Source organism: Protopterus annectens, chromosome 1.part0, assembly GCF_019279795.1.
Source record: "Protopterus annectens isolate FY-2018-M chromosome 1.part0, PAN1.0, whole genome shotgun sequence".
NCBI lineage: Eukaryota > Metazoa > Chordata > Ceratodontiformes > Protopteridae > Protopterus > Protopterus annectens.
In genome coordinates, this window is record NC_056725.1 from 26,719,217 (window position 1) to 26,744,213 (window position 24,997).

Genomic DNA, 24,997 nt, shown 5'->3' on the forward strand with positions numbered 1-24,997 from the left:
CTTCTAATGAATCAAAACCACATTGCAAAGTATGCTTTCCCACTTGTTCAGCTGCATACAATAAAGCCTGCATTTCCTTATAGTCAGGTTGTTCTGCATTTGTACTCATTTTCCAGGGCCGGCCTTAGCTGAAATAGCACCCTAGGCGAAGTAGTGCTCCGGCGCCCCTTAAGCTCCACCCTCACCACACTCATGAAACACCCCTATTTGAGCCACACCCACTGCGTCATTCCCCAAGAAAGCCACTGCAGTCATTTCCTTAAATTATTTAAATGCATAGGAAGAAAAAGATACCTTGTAATGTAGTTAAACTGCAGCTACCTTTGCATATGTATTTTCTACTTGAAATACCAGAGCCAGATCATGGTCAAATAGGGTTCTAGGAAGGGTAATAGACCACCACCCCAGAGCAGCCCCTCCTGCAGCAAACCCAAGCAGCAGCCCCCTCCTCAGCCATTCCAGTATTCCATTACTTGATTATCTCACCAGTTACTACGCATATATTCTATTATTTGCTTCAACAAAGATTACAGATATTGAAATAGCACAAACACAGATAGCCATTTGCTAAACAAACAATACACTCTCACAATGAAAACAGACTTAGCATGAGCAGTAAACTTGTCTGCCCTTGAAACTCATATTCATTGAAATGGCAAAACTCACTTTCATTGAAACAATGGCAAAACTCACTTGAAACAGCAGGAAAACTCACATCAAAAGTTATACAAGGCATAAACCAAAAATCTGAGATAAGATCATGTACATTTTGTGAACTTGGACAGTTGAGAATCAAGCCACTCACCAATCTCTTCCTTGTCTCTCACACATACATACATATGCAGTCTCCCCTGACCAACGCATGCACACACCTATGCACACAATCTTCTAGCTCAAGAATAAGTGGACAAATCCATTACTATGGAAATTTTAACTAATCCTCTTAAACACTGAAAAGGTTGTAATAATAATAATCATAGATTTAACATTAACATTAATGTGCATTTTCTGAAGGACGTCAATTGTTTGTCATTTAGCAACTGCAGCCTACAAAGATATGTCAGAAAACCTTACATTTTATGAGAAATAGATGCAAACTCACAGATGGTGGAAAGTTAAGGCACACACCAATCTGGTTTCTCTCACCCTCTCTCATTCACTTGTGCATATAGTCAGACCAATTATGTACACATGCATACACTCACAAACCGTGTGAATTGCACATACCTACTTGTTCCAGAACAGATCCTGAAGACCTGTTTTTTTTCCTGCAGTCTGATTATTTGGGTTACATATTTGACAAACTACATCATACAACACCACACACAAAAATCTCAACCCTCTTTACTTGCTGTAAAACTAAAAGTAATAAAAATGCAACACAAAACTTCTTTCATTACAATGATGATAAAATGAGCCTTTGATATCTTTCAGACTAGTAACAGCCTTGTATGATCCTACACTTTCTTCCCGGACTGGTTCTACCCCATGTCTTCTACTGATTCTGCTGCTGTCTGCCCTTAAATGTGGTACACAGCTGCTCTCCCTTCTTCTCCTTACTGCCTTACTAGTTGTTTTACCTAACACTACTTAAGCAAGGCCCGTGAGATGCCTCTCAAGCAAAATCATTATAAAAAATACTTTTAATTACAGAAGCCACTTTCTACCCATGTCTGCTTCTAGCAGCCATTACTTTAATGGCTTTCTATTAGTAATGCAAGAGGCCTGATGGGACAAGTCCCAAGACAAACAGTGATTTAAATGGTCTATATTACCACATTGAAAAAGCCATTAATCGAACGACTTTATAAAGTACAGTTTTGTACCTACCATAAATGTAGATGTTCGAGTGTGCATACAGCTGCTACATCTTCTATCAGAGGGGCAAAAATATAAAACCCCCACGGAAACCACCAGCTCCAGCTTGGGACCTCAACTTCGTATTGGAGAAGCTGACACTGCCTCCTTTTGAGCCGGCTTTTTTAGCAGAGCTACAATACTTGTCATGGAAAACTGCCTTCCTTCTGGCTATTACCTCAGCACGCAGGGTTTCGGAGCTACAGGCCCTCATGGCTGTGCAACCATTCATCATTTTCCATCAGGACAGGGTTTCCTTACGAACCAACCCTACCTTCATGCCAAAGGTAGTATCCAGTGTGGCTTTGAATCAGACTATTCATTTACCTACCTTTTATCCAAATCCACAGAACAAAGGAGAGAGGCTACTACATTCCTTGGACATTCACAGGCAACTTTGTTATTACTTGGACAGAACAAAGTCATTCAGAAAATCTGAGCAGCTCTTTGTGTCCTATGCTACAGGTGCTCAAGGAAAGGCTATTTCCAAACAGACTATTTCAAAATGGATAGCCCACTGCATACGCTTTTGTTATTCATTTCATGGAAAATCAGTGCCTGTATACATCAGATCCCACTCCACCAGGGCTACAGCTACCTCAGCAGCTTTCCTCAGGGGGTCCCTACCAAGGACATTTTGGAAGCAGCTACTTGGAGTTCAGTGCACACTTTCTCCAAGCACTACCACCTTCCACTATACTCAAAATCTAGAGCGGGCTTTGCCACAGCAGTCCTGCAGGGCATTCTAGCCCCTCCTAATTCCGCTTAGTACCAGCCACCCTTACTTAGCTTTGGGATTCTACCCAAGTGTGATGACTGCAGCTGTATGCACGATGAACATAGTACAGTTTTGTACCTACCATAAATGTAGATGTACAAGTGCGCATACAGCTGCAGTCCAGATTACCCTCCCTCCATCCCCTCTTAGGACAGGGCTTATGACAAACACCATTAACATACAACCTATTTGGGGTATCCCTTTATGGTGTATTTGCTTGGAACTACTGTTTTGATTGATCTACTTATGTATGTTTGCATAACATCATGTTTTGCCTTCCTTTCTGGGGGCACCTGACATCTGGGGCAAGAAAAACTGAAGAAAATGGTGTTGGCTGCCTCTTTTATACCCCTGCCGCACTGACGTCAGGGAAGAAGCGACGACAACCGAAGCCGGACCTAGACTTTGGAATTCGGCCGACCGAGGACCCGCCTGATGGCAGGATAACCCAAGTGTAATGAGTGCAGTTGTATGCACGATGAACATCTGAAAAAGCTGATAAAAGAACTGTGTATTGTCAGATCGCTGTACAGTGAAGATCAGAAAAATTCCCCTTTCCTGACTGTAGTGAAATCTCAGAGTTGGTATATATAATTAGTGGGGGTTGGGTTGGGGGTGCAGCCCCCCACAAAAGCAAGCTCTATTAACCACATTTTCGGTTATAAAGCCATTCGATTAACGGCTTTTTCGATGTGGTAATATAGACCCATTTAAACAAAACGGCAAATTCAAAAACTTGCTCTTCATGACCCCTGCACCCACCTGACAACCACATCCCTACGGTGACAAAGGCCAAGAGACAGATTTTAAAGCTTGCTCTGGGTGGGAGATTTGCATAATGGTTAAGGCGTTTGCCTTACAAACAGAAAGTGCAGGGATTGATTCTCACATGGGGTGATTAGCTAGTCTTAAAATGTCCCACAAGGGCAGTTACCCTAGTACTTATCTATGAATCTACAAACCTATAAACTTAGAAAGTTACAAATCTAAACGATTGTTTCAAAGTTTAATTCAAGCAAATAATTCATCCAGTAAATGATTTTGTCTTAATTAAGACTTCATCAGACTCTTACAAAGTTTTTAGAATAACAAGATTTGTGTTAGCATACAATTTCTGAAGCATATGAAGTCGACAATACCATCAGACAAACACCCTCTGTGAGAACTTGACAGTAGCAACAAACATTTGTGCAGCATTAGCCAACTGTGAAGATCAGAACTCGTAGCCAAGTAAACAAACAATAAATAATTTCCTAAATCACTACTATACTCTTGGTTTTCATCCAAATAAAGACCCCCTGGGTATTGCAATCTAGGTCTGCTGCAAAACTGAAATGGAGGTGTCATGTGTACAAGATCTCTTAGAGTAATATACAGAACAGTAAAGCAGTTTAAAGTGGTTGTATTTATAAATTCACAAACTTGACTTGCTAGGCTGTACTGCATACTGTTGCTCTGACTTCTTAAAGGAGCTTTTATTAGTCCTCTCTACAGTTAATGTGTTTATATTAAAAACCACAGTCACCACTAAAATGCTAAAAATTCACTCAGTAATCACCTTACAATTAAAGCCTATAAATTCATATGCAGGTTTATTTACACAAGTATACTCTGCTCTGCACTATACCTTCATCAAGGTTATTCACCACACAATAATACTTTTCTCACATCTGTCCTGAACAGTCCATACAACATTTCTGTTGCCCTACTCTGAAATCCTTCTTATCCATATGTACCTCTCCAGAACATCATACAATAATCCAGATGGGTCCTACCAACAGTCTACAAACATGAACAACTTATTTTTAACTGCTGATGCCTCTCCGTATTAATTTCACAATTCAGCCAGCTTATTTCTTTATTTGTTTACCTTCAGGTTACATGAAATAACATCCCACCTTCTCTTTACTTTACTTCTGTTCCTAATGTCTTACCTCAAAAATATTTATTAACTTTTGTTTTCCTTCACTTCAAAGATCATTCTCTCTCTCTTTTTTTTTCTCTCACAGAATTACTGTGTGAATTGATATTCCATCAAGCTGCCTACAGGTGTGTGTGTGCTGTGTGACAGTAGATAAGTAGGACCTTGCTCAGAATTTGTTACGCTGTCCCTTGACAATTGAGTGCTGGGATAGAATCTGACTCCCCTGAGATGTGGATCGGGATTAAGTGGGCAAACTGAAAACGAATGAATGAATTTAAAGTGATTGCACACATTTCCTGCAATTCTTTCAAGCATATTTTTATACTTTATTGTTTAATAAAGCCACTAACATAACTGTTGTATCAGCAAACAGGCAAACCTCTCAAGCAATCTCAGTACTGGCATGCTGCTATAAACTAATTCTGTACTGTGAACACCTTTTATTCCTGCTATCTGTGCCCTAATATATATATATATATATATATATATATATAAACAGAATTACACACGCATACAAAAACACTTACCTTCTTTCTAAAGCAAACTGCCACGTGGACTTAACCCCCGACCCGACTTCACGGAACTGCTATCTTAAAATTTGTGCGTGACTGAAAATTGTATTTACTTCCAAGCTGGCGTAAGCACGCATGATTCTTGATTCTCATCACAGGAGAAGACGCTAATAGGGCAATCGACCTGCTGCAGCTGTAAAAGTGGGAGGGCGCTCACCCCCCATGGTTCCGACGCCCTTGTATTTTTTTTAATTGGTTTAGTTAGTGCATTCTTTCTTCCCGCCACTTGCTGCAGGCACTGGGAAGAAAGAATGCACTAATTAAACTAATTAAAATAAACAAATAAATAAGCCAAAATTGCGCCCTTTACAAGGCCAGCCTGTACGGCGCCCTAGGTGGTCGCCTAGTTCGCCTATGCCTAAGGCCGGCCATGTCATTTTCTGTTTTAATTGAGACAGTAAGTATTGTTGATATTTAAGCATGTGAAACTGGCAATTTAGAGCCTTCACTGCTAAAGTTGCAGAGGTGTAAACATTCTTTCCCCATCTGTCTAACGCTCGAGAGTCTCTATCCGAGGGAACTGGATTCTTAGCCGTGGAAGTCTTAACCCCTTTGGGACCCTGGGAAATAGTTTCTGGGTCAGCAACAGGGTTTTTATAAAGAAATTTGTGAGAGTCAGGGACTCTGTAGTACCTGTCTGGCTTGACTGGAGCTGGGGGTAAAGAATCAGGATTTAAACTAGATTCACAGAACACATCATCCACAATGTCCAACACTGGCGGACTAGCAAGAGGCCTGTGCTGAGGCAGTAAAAGAAAGTCTCTGAGCCTTTTCTTGGATTCTGAGTAATCCTGGCCCTCCCAATGGAAATGCTCCTTCATGGTATGCAAAGTTTCCCCAAAAGAGTAATCCGCAGGAGGAAAGGCTGAAGGAATTGATTCTTCAGCATCAGAATCCTCATAGGGGGGTAAAGAATATCACTGGTCTGAAGAGGAATCAGAATATATTGAAACCTGGTCAGAGGAATCATAGTCTGTATCCTGCCTAGGCCTTTTATCAGGAGGGGGATGGGGACCCCTGATCAGAGTTACCAAGTCTTCGGCCATTTTCAGCATCTGTTTTTTAGGCATGGAGGCCTGTCCAGGTGAATGCTGTACTTGCTTCTTTGTCTTTAATGTAGGTTTAGTCTTGGCTGTAGTTGCAATGGTAAGTTGAGTAGGCCTGAAAACACCCTCAGAAGCCGATGCCTGCTCAGCGGCTCCGGACCCATCTGAAGGATTAATCTCCGTTGGCCCAACACCTTGAGTATCCAGAGGTCTAGGCACCTCCAAGTGGGAGTCGGTCGCAACCTGTGGTTCTGAGGTAGCGGGTGTCAGGGGCTGCAAAAGCGCCTCACTGAAAACCGGTGAACTGGCGACTGGCCTAGAAGAGGCTTCGTCATCAGTTTTGGGCATCGGGTGCCTGTCCTTATCTTTATCTTTGCGTTTTTTGTGCATTCCGGTCGTTGGTTGTTCCAACGGCATTGTATAATTAAACCTTCGGCCAAAGTAATGGCGAGCAAAATCAAACCGACGTTTAATAGTGTGTTTGTTAAATCTAGCACAAAACAGACAACTAGTGACGTCGTGATCTGGGCCTAGGCATGGAATACAATAAGAATGAAAATCCTTATGAGGTATTGCTTCCCACAAGAAATATAATTATTAACTTTTACTGACATCGGTCTGAGGCAAGAAAAAGTTTCCCCAACGGGGTACTTAGCTTTATCAAAGACTTCGGTTCTGAAATCTAATTTGAAATCTCAGGAGTCGGCCGACTGGCACTTGCGAACTGCTTTTGTTTCGGGCAAGAAAGACTGAAGAAAATGGCATTGGCTGCTTCTTATATACCCCTGGCGCACTGACGTCAGGGAAGAGGCGACAGCAACCGACGCTGGACCAAGACTTTGGAACTCAGGCCAACTGCGGGCCCGCCTGACGGCAGGATAACCCACGTGTAATGACTGCCGCAGTGAAACACGATGAACATCTGCTACTAACCTGCACTCCTTCAAAACCTCTATAAAAGAATACTTCAACAAAGCTTGGATTTCCTCCTGTATGAGCCCATGCTGAGGTACTATTATACCTTTTTCTTCCACTACTCTCTCTATCCCCAGACAATGTACATTCTAAAGCAATCGGTTAGATCTGTTATACTAATTTAAATATGTACATACTTAATAATACACCATATATCCCCTACTCTTCTGTGGGGATGCTTTCTTAATGGTGACACCATGTACACTTACATCGATTTGTGGTGGAGTTCCCCACCCCAGCCAAATGGAAAAAAAAGACTTCTGGAGCAAAGAAAAAAGAACTGCTTTTCAAATATAAGACACTGCAACCTTGCCACTCTGCACCAAGATTAAGTCAATAGCTCGTACACAGAAAACTGCACATTGCAATCTGTAGCTTCTTGGATTGGGCTTTCTTAGGATTTTTACAAATGTTCACAGATTCTGGAAAGATACAGGAGACAAAAAGCTACACAGTCACAAAATTACAATGTATACTTTCACCAAACTTTTTAGCTTAACCCACCTTCAAGTTTTGTCCATCAAAAGGTAGTGATCCACTAACGAGTGTATAAAGAATAACACCTAAACTCCAAATGTCCACTTCTGGCCCATCATACTTTTTTCCCTGAAACAGCTCAGGTGCAGCATAAGGTGGACTCCCACAAAATGTGTCCAGTTTGGAGCCAAGAGTAAATTCATTACTGAACCCAAAATCAGCAATCTTAATATTGGAATCCGCATCCAGTAGTAAATTTTCAGCCTGGAAAAAATAATGAAATTCATACATTACTAAATGCCACAATCAGTATTCCTTAACAGTAAGAACATTCATGACATTCTATTTAATGTAAACAATTAAGAATATTATGAATAACTGTTGAGAGCATGTGTGTACAATTCCATACTGATTTATGGAGTCAACAGACTACCTGAGAGGCAGGTGTCCATCTGATGACTCATTAGAATCACATCAATTGTCAGCCTGGATAAGCATCAAGTCTCAGACCTGGAGTGTGAGCTATCATGGAAAAAGCTGCAAAACCTAGTACTACAGACCCACAAGAATGGCAAGGTTATTATTTATGCTGCAGGCAAGCCAGGTACAGACAGCAGCCAGGGAGTAACAGGGTTGCCTGGATGAAGGCGAGGCAATGGCTGACAACCAATCATCAAACTAATGATGTGAGTATGAACCTTGAGCCACCTTTTATTCTGTCCATCTACACACGGAATTGGTTGCTGTGTAGACACTGTCAGCATACACCTTTCCATGAATCCTACACAGAGCTGCAAAACATCTCTGTTGTGTCTACAGGTTAATCTCCCTTAAGGGGGCAGGGCTTATCTAGTAGAGGATTATGCTACAGATCCAGGAACTTGGCAACAGAACAGGAAAAATTATATTCGAAGCAGAGGAGGTTGCTACTAGATCCAGGCTAATAGAACTCCTCTCTATTAAAAACTGCTGGCTGCTCACTTCACACTGACAAAAAATATTTGCAGTCATCACTATCATAAGATGAAATAATGTTTGCATTGCATGTTTCAGACCAGATGGTGAAAAAAATGAAGATAAAAGGACTGCTGACTATATTTTTTCCCAAAACTGAAGTGCATTCTTCTTGTAAGCCTTCCTTAGGCTCCAAACGGTTAAAAATATCTGTACAATGTTTACACATGTATTCAAACAGCATTTGACAAAAAAAATCTGACTCCTATCCCTATGTACTCCCCAACTCTGGGATAAACTTCTGTTGCATGTTAAGCATAGTAGCATCCTTGTCTCATTTAAGGTAAACACAGATTTGCTAGATGGGCAGCCTCAAATCCTAATACACACACACACACATCTATCATGTCTTGCCCTGGTTAAGGATGGAGGGAACATCTGAACAAGGGTTATTGGCTACACTTGTAATGGTTTTGGAGAATGGCCAACTACTACTGACCTACAAATCTATGAACTATAAAAAACTGACGTCTGATGTAACAGAGCATACAATAGGACAGACTGTGACTTTGCAAAATTCACTACATTTGGACTGTACCAGTACCTTATTGTCTATAAGCAAAGAGATTCCCAGATTCTTTGGAAAATTACATAAACATAAATATCTTGCTCAGCCTTCATTCAATGCTATTATGCCTGCTACTGGATCAAAAACAGAACCTATAGCCATTTTTGCAGACAGAATGCTATTAAATGCTGTACTAAATAGTAGATCATACATAAGAGATTCTTGGCAGTTTCTACTTATGTTGAATTTAGTGGTTTCTGATGCTGAATAACTTCTGGACAGTATGATTATAAAAGGCTGATATACTGTTAAAACCACTCCATTTATCTCTAAATGATCAGATTACTTACATGTCATAACTTTTTCACTAGCAATACAAATGTATCATACAAATTGGTGAATATTGTGTTATCTAACCATGTTTTTACATTCATACGTTCATAAAGTCATAGGTTTTTACTAATTCTGTGGCCAAAGGAGACAGTCAAGAAGATTGGACACAGAATTGAGAATTAAAAGGAGACCTAAATCTTCTTCCCATATCCCAGAAGATAATTTCAGTCATGCAAACTGACTTTAATGGTTGTTAAGGAAGCTCAAATACTGATTTATAGCATGGAAGGCTCTGCAGAGATCACCAATCAGGAACCTGTATGTCACTGAGCAGACTGAGTAGCTAAGGATCTTTTTGGTTCAAAAACACTGGGGTCACGCAAGTTGGTCTAGGTACTTCAAGAGGTGCGTGCTGAGGAGAACACTGTAACGAATGACAGGCTTAATAAGTTAGGAATAAAATGGAGCTAGTTTTTTATTTACTTTATTTTTATTTTGCTTTTGTTTACTGAATTTGTCTGACTGGTTTTAGTCAAAAACTCATTTTAGCTGTCCAGGGGACAAATGTTACAACATATTACAAACATTTTTAAACAGATATTCTAATATACACGGACACATTAAGTAACACACATTAACAATTACACATGCATTTGTTAACTGGACCAAATTCATGTGAAATCAAGGAAACTACAACAGTACAAAATATACTTATGCTTAAAGATATTAAATACCGCGTGTTTGAACATGAATAAACATGGGTTTGTCAAACAGATGACAGATCATGTGATTAGTGATTACAAATTCAAAGAAATTGAAGTTCTGGGAAGAACTTGGTATTAATATTGCTTTTAAGAGGCGGAGTGATAAGCGGGTTCAGAGACAATTATGTATGGCTAGCAAAATGTTTACAATCAAAGTAAAGAGGTGGGATGGAAAGCCATGTTGCAAAATAATATATATGCCTGGGAAATGCTACTAAAGCTATTCACGTATTGGGGAAGTCTGGGTCAAGGGGAAATACTTTCATACTACGTTAACATATTACAGTGACATTTATCCTGGAGATGTACAGGAGCAGATCCATTGATTTAATTGGTCAAGCTTTAGTTGGACATTGAAGATTTACCACAAATGATAAAATGTGCATGGTAGAATAATTTTCTAACCCCTAAAGACTCACTGTGGCCAAAGGATTGTCAACAAAGGTACCCAGGTCACTGAAGACTGTATCAAATTTAAATGGAATGTTATCTATAAAGTAACCAGTAATAATGCTACATTTACCAAAAGAAACTATACTGCATTTTTTGGCATTGAGGGTAAGCCCATGGTTAACCCACAAAGAAATTGTTTGGTCATGTCCTTACTGGAGAATATGGGTATTGGAAATAGATTTCATAACTGCCCCCAGTCTAAAATCACCAGCAAGCATGCTTGGTCTTAGTACAATGATACCAGTTTTCATACCAGAAGAGTCACTACCAGAAGTGTCACTACCAAAAATGAGGGAGACCAGGACAAAATAATGTGGAACACTGCTGGTGATGTTTTTCCATCTAAAGTAAAAAAAAAAAAAAAAAAAAAAAAAAAAAAATCTCAACATTATTGTGCGGATTTTGGGATTCACTATGACAGACCGAATTATATTTCACCAATATAGAATAGCACAAATAAATATTCCATCAAATCCCAAAACAAGCTTTTTTTGGGGGGGGGGGGGGGGAGTCCATCTGCACCCCCAATATGGGGGGAACCCACTACACCTGCAACTTTTATATTCCCAGTCAATGGTTACACAACATTCAGGAAAAGTGCAAAATTAATTCAATGATATTCCTTGAACGTATTGTCAACCGTGCAAACAACTATCAAAGTGTTAGCTAGTATCTGAAAAAACACAGTGATCCTATATGTCTAGCAAACTATGTATGTCAACAATGCTGCGCGGGGCATAGTATCAAAGGCACTGGCAAGCTCCAGGCAGGTAACATGGACTGCATGCCCCATCATACTGTCCTCAGTAACCTTTGTTTAAAAAAAAAAAAAACTCAACCAGGTTGTGCAGGCATGATATGCTTTTACAAAGCTAATCTGATGTGGGTCTAGAAATATAAGGTCACCTACATCATTGTCTATTAGTGTAGCTATAATACTTTCCATAGCCTTGCAAATAATACTTATGAGTATAAAAGATCTGCAACTCCCAAGGTTCAGTAGTGGAGTCAACTTTAAGTGACAGCACCACAACGGATGTTCTTCACACAAAGGGGATGTAATCAGTGGGACAGACTCGAGTTGAAGAAAGTATGGGCGAGTTTTGTTAAAACAGACTTGGCATGTCTCAGCAGACAACCAGGGATACTGTGCGGGCCCACAGTACCGGCGTTTCTAATCTTAAAAAGTGCCAAAAGGGCTTTGTCCAAACTAATTTCAAGAAAGAAGGTGCGAGGGGGAAGAAGATAGATAGGAGAATGGGTTGAGTGAAGTTGGAAAAGAATGTGTCCAAAAAAATATTAGTCATGACCTTGGAGTGAGACATGGAGGCAGCATTAGAGATAAGTCAGTACAGAATTATTGGCCACTTCTAAACTTCATAATATAGTTGAAGAAGGCATTATGGTTATCTTCTGAATTAGTTGCTGCTCGAAGTTCATAGTTGGTTTTGCATTTTGTAATGTTGAGTGTCAAAGGAATTAACTGTCATATTTAAATATCTTTTACAATGATGACATGAACTTGTTTTAAAGATGGCCAAGAGCTTTCTTTTACAAATAAACTATGCTGATGTGGTAGTTCCGCAATATTGATTTAGTTTTAAAACTGCCATCATGCTTACATTGGACTAGTAGAGATGTCTCAATACATCTACCCAAAAATTAATAAAATTCACATAAGAAAGGTATTTGGTTTAATGGCTAACTTTTCTAACTGGTTAAGGTATTTTTCATGTCCTGAGAGAGTCACAGATTGTGTTGTACAGCTGGCTATCATAAATAATTTTATTCAGTGTAACTAAGACTTTAACCAGTTACACATTTGTAACTGGCAAAATCTGGTAAGAGACAATGGGGTAAAGATACCACCCCACAGTTGCCAGTGGATCTGAAAGTTTGGTAAGTATTGTGCCCTGGAACAGGAGGAGTGATATTATTACACTGGAACCAAGTATCAAAGGGTAAGGAACACCAAAGGTTCACAGATTTTGTTGCTTAGCCTACTCGTATTCAGCAGTGTTACCTTTATCTCATCCAGCATGGAAATTTCTATGTTGAGATGCCCATCAGGTGAACTCTGCCTAAAAAGTCACTATGATGACAGCACATGCTTTAGCTAGTATACAAAAAACAAGGTGTGAAATGTGCAAGTCACCCCTGACAAACAAGTGCAGGTTGTCTGTTGATCATTATATCCCATGCAGACAAAACACCAAATCCCCTAGAATTACACTAATTACTATTTACTAGCTAATTACTGTACCCCATTATTTTAACCTTGAATTTAAACATTCTCGTTGAAGGGAAAATGTTGCTGAATGTCATGGTTTTGTCTTCTTCAAAGAAATGAGCAGAGAGCTTTATAATGTCTCTCTCTCTCTCTCTCTCTCTGCATCTCTCCTGAGGCATAATGCCCAAGATCACTAACCACACATAGGTAACTATAAGTTTCTAACAATAACTGGGGTGGCAGAGGAACCTTAATGCCACAGTAACATCCTTAATCTTAGCACCTGGGAGGTAGGCTAATGAGTGTTGTGTCTGTGTGTGTTACAATGTATCAAGGTAGTTTGGGGCCTACAAGACCTTAATGTTACAGGTTTTGCAGTACAGGGTTTTCCCAGTAACAGTAGGTGTGGGTGTGGTGATAGCATTTTGGCTATCTGGCTGAGGTCCAGGAGGCATAAGCAAGGATTTATTCACTACCTCAGCATTTGCAGATGTGATGTAGAACTGTGGTAATGTCATGCCGTTGTGGTGCTATTTACTGACCATGGGGTGAACGCAGGCACTAACTTCAAATTTTGACAAATAAGTGTACCTTTCACAGTTGGTGCGTGTGTTAGATGAAACGGTTTGTCAGTAAACATTAGGCAGTTGTGACAATGCCACAGAAAATCAGGTGTTAATATACTGATTAAGAATGAGGTTTGAGTATGCTGGGACTTCATTGTGACAGGTAGCGTTTTTTTTTTTTTCAGGCCAGCTAATAGCACAGGCAACAGCTAGCAGAATGTACCCGCAGTATAAATCTAAAATTATTGCAAAACATTTATGTTTGAAGAGATGCAGTGTGTGCCTAGTTACACATTTTGGGGGATCAGTTCTGACTGAGACTTCATCTGAGCATAAGTCTTACAAACATACTAGTGGGGTAAGCACTACAGGCAGCATTTGCTCATCATTTTTCAAGCTAGTACTGTATCAGTGGGAGGAGAGGTTTGTCAACCTACTAATGGATCACTAGGAAGAAATGTCTGTCAATATAGTGCAGACTGAGTGGGAGGAAATGTTTGTCAACCTATTAATGCATCACATAGCAGAGGATATCTGTCAACCTAGTACTAGATCAATAACAACTGCAAGAAAGACCCGCCCAAGCTAGAGTTTTCACTGTGAAAACCTTAAACCTTTTCTGGTGAAGGCCCATAGGACACATGCAAACGTTCCCTTAAGGACATACCAGTGCTGTTGTTTCTTGGCTTCTGAATGCCCATGACTTTTTTTCTTTTTAGGTCTAACAGTGCAATCAAACCAATAAAGCCAAACCATGAGCTGTATTTTTTGGCCTCATCAATATAGCACATATGTAGTCTGGCAAATGACATCATGAGTATTGTGGCTCCCATGCAGACTAGTGCTGTTAGGATTCATCCTGCCGAGGTTGATTCCAACAAAAGCAAGCACTGGAGGTAGAAAAAGAGGGATCAAACTGTCTTCTAATGGAGGAAGATAGCCATTAAGAGGGTATTTAGTTTTCAACTTAAGATGACAAAATCCTTAAAAGAGTCGCAGAAGAATTCTTGAGGCTGAGAATGAAACCCGGGTTTTCCAGAAATGTCGTAGTGAAGCTAAGATACAACTGAAGTGTGTCCTGGGAGGAGTTCTGAATGAGAAAGGTAATTTAGATAGTGAGAAATCTGTATTCCCTGGGTTCTGCAAAAGAAAATCATTTGGTGCAAGGCACTCTGTGAACACCCTTCGAGCAGCAGACAGGCCAAAGGGTAAATCAGAGGAAATGGAAGTATGATGAAAAAAATGAAACCTGGAAGAATTTCATGCAGATGAGGTGCACATGAATGTGCAGGTATATGCATCCTTCATGTCTAGTGCCTACAGACCTCATCTTTCAAATCTAGGGTCACTACAAAAGGCTATGGAAGGATAAGAGGAAGCAGAGTCTGCGAAGGGAGCATCTTGAAAGATGGCACTTCTAGAAAGGTGGTGAGTTGAGACAAGACCAGAATAAGCCTCAAAGAACCCTCCTTTCTGGGAACCAGGAATACTGAGTCTTGAATAAAAATCTTTTCCTAGGTCTAGGAGCAAAATTGGTTCTATAGTTGCCTGGGAGATAAGGTCCTGGATTAGGTGTTTATGCTCCCTACTGACAAAAGAAGCAGGCTTGGAAAGATGATTGCTTTGATATCCAGGGAATGGTGATTGAAAAAACTATTTGAAATGCTTTGTTTTTTCATCTTCAGCAGAGTTTTGATAAGTTTGGCTGCATCATCTGAAGCAAGCTGTCCAGGGGAATGACAGCAGCATGCTACAGAATGCTCATCTGAATCAGATTCCTCCTCCTCGTCAGATGAGGATTCAACCTGCCTCTTTGGGGGGAGGAGCTTGGGAAAGAGATAGTTTCAAAGACACAATGGCTTTGAATAGGCTTTGTAAAAAATCAAGCCATTTTTTTCTTCTGAGACATCCTAGTGGGGGAAACTTTTTTTTTTCTTTTTCTTTGACAAGGCAATTGCCCTAACAAAGTGCACTGGTTTAGAACCTCAAATAAGGTATCCGATACCTCTTCCCTAACTAGAATGAGGTATGCACTCTGGTCCCTCAAAGATAATCACTTTAGATTCCTCCTTCTCTACCTGACTGTAGAGCCAGTCTCATAAAATGTGTGGGTAGCACACACCATACTGGCCTCTGGTGGGGTCACAGTAGCAGGTATCTGAGAAGCAGCCAGACATGGTGTAGATTCTTGCTGCATCGCAGCTGGAAACCCGAATCAGATGGGGCAGCTGAAGATTCAGGCTTTAGTTTCTTGAACTTCCTTTTGGGTGCAAGCAGAACCTCCAAGGCTGAAGGTTATGCCACCTTGCTGGCAAGAGGCGGTTCAGTCACTGGGTCTCAAAATACGTACTTAAGGAGGACAGTGTGGTTCTGACGGTTTTTGGAATGAACACTTGTCACATTTTACAGTTTCTGTAACCGTGCTCCGCCACTAAACAGGAACAAATCTTAAGTAAACAGACAAGAAAAAAGAAGGTTCTCCACTTGGGTACTTATCTGAGTAAACCAAGGCAGTAGTACTGGCAACAAAAACGCAGTGTTCAGACCAACCAGAGTAAAGATCCTGCATTCGGACTGGTGGTAAGACAATCTGGGGATCACATGCATATACGTCTGTTTATGTACCCTACACCCATGAGCTGAGATCATGTGACGGATGTATGTTGCACCAGGAAAGGTTTTGTCTTTGGTATATTGTCAGGTTACCTCAGGCAGGATAACCCATAAGTACTGAAATACCACAACAGTGATTCGTGGAAGGATATCCATTAGTACTCCATGAAAAGATTGCAAATATAACTTACAATACAGTAGACAACACAGCTAGTTCCCTCTTCTCTGGCATCAATCCTTAATATTTAGTTATACAAGCTACAAAAAAGTCTATATTCAAAAATAAATGTAACATTATATTAAGTTCCAATGCACGGCTTGTCATCTTTGTGAAGGTCATTTCTTGCATAATAACTCCATAAAGTTTCTTTTAAACTCATAAATAACACAGGTAAAAATAAAAGCATTCAAAATTAACTTGTACAAACTTTCAAAAAAATTGCAACATAATATTTTACATTTTCTCTAACACACTTCCATACAGGAGATAATATATCTTGAACAAAACAGACATTCTGGATAGACATCTACAGCAGTCTTAGCTGTAGCTAGGATAAGTCTCTTATGGTCTTCCACTACATCAGTCATCTCTGTTATACAGCTTCCTTCCCCATTCCAGTTTGAATTACCCTCATAAATGCATCTAACTTTCAAAACACCGTATCTCATGAGTCAAATGCTGTGGCCATAACAACTTTAGAATGACCAAAATTCTCTGCCCTTCAACATGAAAAATAACTTTCAAAAATTATAAACCCATTACTCTTACTTGTTTTAACCCCCCCAACCTTTGAATTTCACATTTTTCATAAACTCACATCCACATAGAAAGATGTTATTTCATTTTAAACAAGGGGATCAAGTCCTTGTAGTCTATCTGTATCCACGGCCGGCCTTAGGCATAGGCAAACTAGGCAACCGCCTAGGGCGCCATACAGGCCGGCCTAGTAAAGGGCACAGTTTGTGTTCATTTATTTATTTAATTAATTTACTTTTCTTATTATGCGAACGCATAATAAGAAAAGTACATTAATTAAAATGAATAAATAAACCATAGGATGCCGGATGAGGGGGAGGGGTGAGTGCCCTCCCACTTTTATACCTGCAGCTTGTCCAGGAGGCTTCGATCAACAACTACAAAAAAAAAAAAAAAAAAAAAAAAAAAAAACTTTGTTCCACTACCTTTAAGGAGAAGTACATGTGCGTCATATGCACGTACGCCGACACTGCGCAATGAGTGGCCGTGTGGGGGACCTGAATGAAAAGCATCCATTACATATTTCAGAGACAACATAACGCAATTCATCCCCTGCTGTGCACAATACTGCACACGCAGGTTGAGCTGGACCAGCGAAATCAGCCGGAATTACTCTCTTTTTAATACAGATCAGAATCTTTAACATTTCTTTTTAGCGTGCCTATCTAGTAGGAGCCAATGCTTGCATTATTACAGTGCATCATGCAAAAAAAAAAAAACAAGTGTCAATATTTCACTTTTAATTGTTGCCCCAAAGTTAGGAAGTCATGTGTGGAACAGACCCTTAAACAGAGCTGCTCTCTTTAAAGACACAGTTTTGTTGTGTGTGTGTGTGTGTGTGCGCGCGCGATTGTCTTAAATATGTTATTGCTTAAAGTATTAACCCTTACTAATGAGATAAGATTACCAGAATGTCAATGTTATAGAAAATGGCCAAGAAACACTTATTGTATCCATTTAATCAACAACGGTACAATAAATAAACACATCTACAACTTTCAGATATTATACTGATGCAAATACGAGTAGAAGCAGGTCAGTGGTATCACTATGCCAGAAATGGTGCTTGCGACAAGAAAGTATTTAATAATGTATGTTTCTAGTTTACAGATAAAATGCTATTGAATACTTCTGAACTGAAACCCAGAGTCTGCCAATAAAACTTACTCACAAATGTTAGCTAACTAGCTTACTAGAACTTGTTTAATGTACTGATTTGTACATCAAAGAATGAGACGCTCTGATTCCAAGTCAAACAGATGAGCTGCTAATAGGGTTTTAACTGCATTTCATTTAGAGCAGTCAACTGTTTATAAAATGATGGAAAGAGGGCTTTCAAATGAGCTCAGCGACAAGGAGTTATCTATATTATTTAATTATGTAAATTACATGGAATTTCCTCGGATGGCAACAGTCCTCAAGTTACTGTAGGTGGTCACCTGGCATATTTTGGTGAGAGAAACACCGAGTAATAGGACCCCACAAAGACAAGGGAAATATTCAACACCAGTCCATGACTGGCAGTATCGGATGTATTCAGCACAAAGAACAGTACATGGGTCTAGAGCAATTATCATAGCTGCCTCACAGAACTTGATTTGATCCCATGGTGCTTGCATATTTTTAACAAATATCCATGGTAAATAATATTTATTCTTTTTCATTCTTATGACCTCAATAATAAAATATTTTTCTTAAGTATGAGGAAACAGTTGTTAGCCATACAGCAAGCTTTTTGATGCAGTTGTTAGTTAAGTGTTCTTTTTTTTTTGCTAAAGAGCTCTTATTTCCGGAATCGAGCCTCACAGCCCACCCCTGGGATGCCGCCAAACTAGGTGCGATGGCTACTGAAAATGGATGACTGTTTGGACGGATGGATTGTTGCTGAAAAATTAGCAGCTGTAGCATTACAGTAACATTTAAAATAGTAGTTTGGAACCTGCCCTTAAATGCTTGCTTGAAGAAGGATGTTAACACAGCTGCCTATGAAAAGAGAGTTGGTTCACTTATTCAGAGTATGTGCTATAAAAGGAAGAGTTACAAAAAGAAAGAAAATTTCTACTTCATAGTAGGCAGCGCATAATAAATATAAATCCATCAATTTCTTACAATAAAAACTAACTTTTGGGAGAATTAATGGCAATCTGAGTTAACTAGAGCATTCTGCAGTTATCAAAAGTAATACTTTGTGGGTACTTCTGGTATGGCAGTCAAGTTGTAGCAGGGGACTGTGTTTGCTCATGTTAAACAGGAAAATCATAACAAAAATACTACTTGGAAATTAGTTAAAAATGCAAGACTAGTGACAGTGACTTGAGTTTTTCTGAGTTCCTCGACCAGGAAAGAAACAATTGCAGGAAATGACCATGAAAATAAAACTGACCTGCTTCCAGAAATGACCTTATAACTTCTCAAGGGAAATTTTCTGCAGGGCTTAACAATTGTTGAGAGATGGAAAATGTCACAAGGCTCACCAAAAGCATCTCTAAGATTTATTTTGACTGAGATTTACAAAGTGAATAGGAAGCTGCATGATTTTTATAACCAGTTCTGCAGCTAAAACTCAAGTAATGCATGAAATAAATGAGCATTCTGACTCAATCCTACGCCTGCAGCTTGAAAATAAATTGCTGGAAGACCATTGTGCTAACCCTGAAAGGAAGATTGAGATGATGCATGAAAGATAAATTCATGGTGTGGACTAGGCCAGGTGGAAAAGCTTAAGTATTTTTGGGACCCTCAGAGACAGGAAGCTAATGACTATAGTTCATTTGTACAGCTGCATCTAGTTTGATGGCTCTAGTTTTGCAGGATTGGCACTTAGACTGGACAGGGTACACAGAGTCTTTTTTGGGGGGCTCAGTGGTATCACTCAGACTCCTTTTGTGTGAGTTATAGACAGGGATTTGTCACTGTATGCCATGTAACTGGGCATACAGAGTGACCAGAGTAGAAACTGTTGACCTGAAAGAACACATACTGCTTCTGTTGTGGCACTCAAGCATGATCTGTAAGCTCAGGTATAGTATGGTCTGCACTGATGATGACTATTCACTAGAGACCAGGAGACAAATAGTTCACTTTTGATGGTTTATAAGGAAATGTAAGAGTAGGTGACTATATTTTCATATTTGTCTCCTCTGCCTACATGGAAATTTGTTTCATGTGTGGTGTGAAGACCTTCCTTAATCCCCAGAATGCTTAAAATGCTTGCAGGAGGGAACGCATGAACACACAGATGGTCATAAGTTACCCACAGAGACAAGTTCTAACTCATTCCCTGGCAATGGATCAACTTCATGGAAGAAAAATCCTGAGGCAAAACCCCCATTTCCAATTTTTAGACACCAGCTTAGAGAGAGAGAGAGAGAGAGAGAGAGAGAGCATGAAAGATCAGAAACAGCAAAAGTTAATTAACCCAGACAGCACAAGTTTATGCAACAGTAGGTGTATTGGCTCTGTTAAGGCCAAATAGGGGGATCAGATGACACATTTCTTTTTCATCTATGAATGTCTGTGACCAGAGGTAATTTGTTTTTTATTAACTAAGTCTAGTTACTGCTTGGTTTGACCATGATCTGGCTCTGGTATTTCAAATAGACTACATTACAAGGTACCTTTTTCTTCCTAAGCATTTAAATAATTTAAGAAAAGGATTGGAGTGGCTTTCTTGGGGAATGACCCAGTGGCTGTGGCTCAAATAGGGGTGTTTCATGTGTGGTGTGAGTGGGGCTTAAGGGGTGCCAGAGTACTACTTCGCCTAGGGCGCCATTTTGGCTAAGGCCGGCCCTGTCTGTATGTAGTAGAGAAATATCTTGGTTTCCTTCATACACAAAGTGGGACCACTCCCTCCTGATTCAGTAGAAACAGCTAGGTACAAATGACTTTTCCCAAGAAATAACACCAACTTTATAAATGTATAAACATGACAGATGCAATTACATAGTAACACTCATCTGTGCATCACAAGTAGCATCTTGCACAAGTGTGTGCTGCATACTTCTGTGTTACACAGCCAATTAGAAGTGGCTTGCACATGCTCCATGATGTGGTATCACTTGACATATGTTTTATGGACAACTTGTTTCATAATACAGCAATTCACAGAGACCAATGTGATAAGCATCTAACTGATTACAAATTTGTGTTATTTAATAATGCTTCACCATTCTGGCCACTGCTAAGTATAACAATATAAAAAAACAGTATACTGATGTTTGAAATCAGAGAGTTATTTAATGTGATATGTGTTTGTCTGGTAAGAAGCATATGAATCATTTTGACAACTGAGATCACACGTCACAAGACTGACAGAATTCTAGTCAGGTTTGCAGTGAGTTTGGTCCAACAACAGTCAAGAATATATTCTGTACAGCTGCATTCTGTACAGCTGCATTTTGGTATATACAAAGGAGGTTACCATTTCTAGAGAAATGTATGTGCTTACCATTCCGATTGACACTGCACAGGAGAGGTATATATCCTGATACGTGCTAGGTCAGTCCTACAGTGACTTCTAGCGAGAAAGACATTCAGGACTACAGCAATGTATCTTGTACATCAGCAATAGCTGAAACACAGAAAAGTTGAAATTCAGCTCTCATTTCCTAAGGAAACCAAAAAAGCTCCATGAAGACAGTCATAAACGCATTCCACCGCTTTTACATCTTGCAATATTCATCTTAACTGGGCAACATGAACAGATGCACATAAATTTTTAGGTGTGAATTTATTTTGCTAGATATGTAACAAAATAGCTTTGAAAATTCTGAAAGTGGTATTTCCCAGTGCTTAGGTTTCATAGGCATTCAGCTGGGATAGTTTACATGAGTGGTGCTATATTAGTACTACTTACTAAAGGGTAGGGTCATCCAAATGGCATTAAGCATATTTCTTTTTACAGGCACTTCAGGGCTACAAGAACATCCCACCTGCATCAAAGGTAAGCTTGGGTGAAACTTCATCTCAAGATTACTAAATACAGCAGACTCTTAGGCTTTTATTATTACAGGTAGTGTTTGTTTTCAGACAAGTTTTCATTTTGTCACAGTTCAAAGTCCAAAACATGACAAGTTTAAAGACTCAGTTGCTGAATTTTAAATAAAAGATACCATGTTGAGACCGCTGACACAGTGAGCAGAAGGTCATTAATGACTTTCCTCATTACAAATATACACTCACCGCATTAAAAATGTTAAAGATTCCAGCATCTGAACTTGTACCTTGCACTTGGGAGAATTCACTGTAGCTTCTTTAACTTCAGAGCCCCATCATTAGTACTTCTTATACAGTAACTATTCATGTGGCCATAATAAAAAATACAAAATTCCCAGTAGTTGGAGCAGGAATGAATAATGCCTAAAGTTACTTTTAAACATTATGTTCAGATAATATGATAATTTCTTATCACATAATGTTTAAAACGAACGTGAGTAATATTCATTACTCAGTGTAAATGCATACATATTTTAAACCATTTAACAGTATTCTAAAATCCTGCTATATTTGTGGGAAGCATGTATATAATCAGGCATACACCAAGTTTTAAGGGTAACAAGATTCTGTACAGCACAAGGGTACCAAACATTCCAGCATTAAACTACTGAATCAAAGGAAACGACTGGCTCATCAAAGGAGATCACTTTATCATGAGTGCTATATGCTTGCTAAAGTACTGAACTATATTAATAACTGTTCAACTATAAATGTGCTTAACGTTACAACTATAAATAGATGCAATGTTACAACATTAAATGTGCTGCATCATTAACTACATATTTCAGCTATGTACTATGGAAAAGAACAGCTACATTACTGACAGAAGACAGATGTATGGCAGTTTAACGTGAAATAAGCTTATTCAAGCATGGGGGGGGGGGAGCAATCTTGATATTTATGTTCATTTACAGATTTCTTGCCACGGTCCAGTTAAAGACCACTAGGTGAAAATCATGGATGCATTTACTTGTGTTGCTTTTTTGGGGGGAACATTTTGATTTGTGTACACCCTAATGGGGATGTGGGTTTTTATACAGCAGTTTTGGTTTCATCTTCATGTGCAAAAGCTATGTCTTGAAATTGTTTTAGAATTTCCTAACACGTATTGGACCATGTACTCTACACTGTGTATTGTGTGTGTCTGAAAGCTGTCTGAAGGTGCACCACAACACACATCAGAAACACAGAGGTATCTGGATTTCAAACAAAGCCAAATATTCCATTTATTCTGAAGTAGTGCAACTTTGTTGTTAATTTATCTAGTAAGCAGACTTGTGAGGGTGAAGTCTTTCTATAAAATTACAACTGCTTTAGCATGAGGGCTATATCATTCAAACCCCTACAAGATAAACAGATTAATTCCAAAGTTGTGTTACTTTGGAGTAAAGGGAATACTTGTTTTTCTTGCATCTTCTGTATACCACTCTATTTCTGTCAGCACTGTTGTGTAACTATAGACCAACATTCTTACCAATCATGTCTACAATAGTTATTTTATTTTTAGAGTTTTAAAATATTAACCAATTACAATAAAGAAAACATAACATATAAATTGCACGCAAAATAATTATTTACAATAGTCCATATTCAATCATTTTAACATACATAAATTATTTTTTTTAAAAAAGATCAATTTTCAATTAATATTTTTCTAGTAAACATTCTTTCAACAGTTTCACATATAATTATTACTATTTCCCATCTTAACATGTAATTCATTACAACTTACAGTTTTTGCAATACTTTTTTTTACTATTTTTCTAGTAAACATTCTTTCAACAGTTTCACATAGAATTATTACTATTTCTCATCTTAACATGTAATTCATTACAACATACAGTTTTTGCAATACTTATAAATTCAACTATTGAGGGAGTATTGGAATTCTTCTAATTTTTAGTAACCACTTTTCTAACTATTGCTAAAATACATGCTATTGTGATTTAGGAATAACCTGAGGAATTGGAGCATTACAAATTAATAAAGATTTAGTTAATGCAAAATTGTCAGACCACAATGCTTGCAGAAACACATTAACATTATCACAGAAAGGTTTTAATAATTTACAATCAAAATTCATAAGCTGCCAATCTACTTTTAAACTGGAATGACATCTCCAGCATCTAATATTCTATTTCTTATGCATAAATTCAATTTTATTTGGGGTAAAAAAAGCTTTATTTAAACATATCTGCAAGGTTATTTCCAGGTGACTATAATATCTTATCAAAATCTGAAATATTATATGACGACAAAGGTTCCAATAGTTATCTTTGATAATTTTCATATGCAGTTTTATTAATCTGTATATAATTGATATGTACATTTTATTTAAATTATTTCCACATTTTATTAAATATTCAATAAGGCTTAAAAAGTATTTTTATTAGATTCTGTTACACATCCTAATTTAGATACTAAATATTGTCTGTCAGTTTGTATTGTAAGCCAAGTTAAAATACATTCTTATTAAATATTCTAAAGTATGACTTTTTTGTTTCAGTTAATAATTGATTCAAAAAATTATACTTTTATTTCTTAAGATCAACATTGTATTTATATTTGAAGAATGTATATAATCTTCTGTAAAAGCTACAGGACATAATCTAAATATTCAATCTTTTAAATCAGAATTTTTATAGATAAATTAATAACAGTATTCCAAATGTTATTAATGTAATTAGAATTTATTGTAAAACTATTTTTAAATAAAGCATTTCTTATTAACAAAATAAAGTTATTTGGTAAGATTTGGTTATGTAACTTTAAAATATCTGTATCCATTTCAAATCGTATATACTCATGTATACTTTTCAATTATGCTGAATAATGAATATTTAACCATAAAATTACGGTTTTAAAAATTGAGGATAATATATATGGTTCTGTGTCTGGAAAACCAATTCCTCCATCTTCCCAATTTCTTATATTATGATCAAAAGATATCCTAGATTTATTAGGGTACCAAAAGAAATTTCTAAGAATAGTGCTAATTCTGTTAATTTTTTTTTTGGAGAAGTGATCAATAAGTTTGGAATAACGTACATTATTTTTGGCAAAATTATCATTTTAATTCAAATTAATGTTTCCTGCACAGAAAAATAGAAATTATTGCATTTATTTATTAACACT

The 24,997-nt window shown here is 38.3% G+C and overlaps 1 protein-coding gene across 1 annotated transcript in view; it reads right to left on the reverse strand.

Moving 5' to 3' along the window:
- Positions 1-24,997, reverse strand: part of MARK4 (microtubule affinity regulating kinase 4) — a 3,074,992-nt gene that overhangs the window by 1,754,756 nt on the left and 1,295,239 nt on the right. The window contains exon 8 of the mRNA XM_044080464.1: positions 7,657-7,893. Coding sequence (XP_043936399.1) covers positions 7,657-7,893 — 237 coding nt within the window. The remainder of the gene's footprint in view (positions 1-7,656; positions 7,894-24,997) is intronic.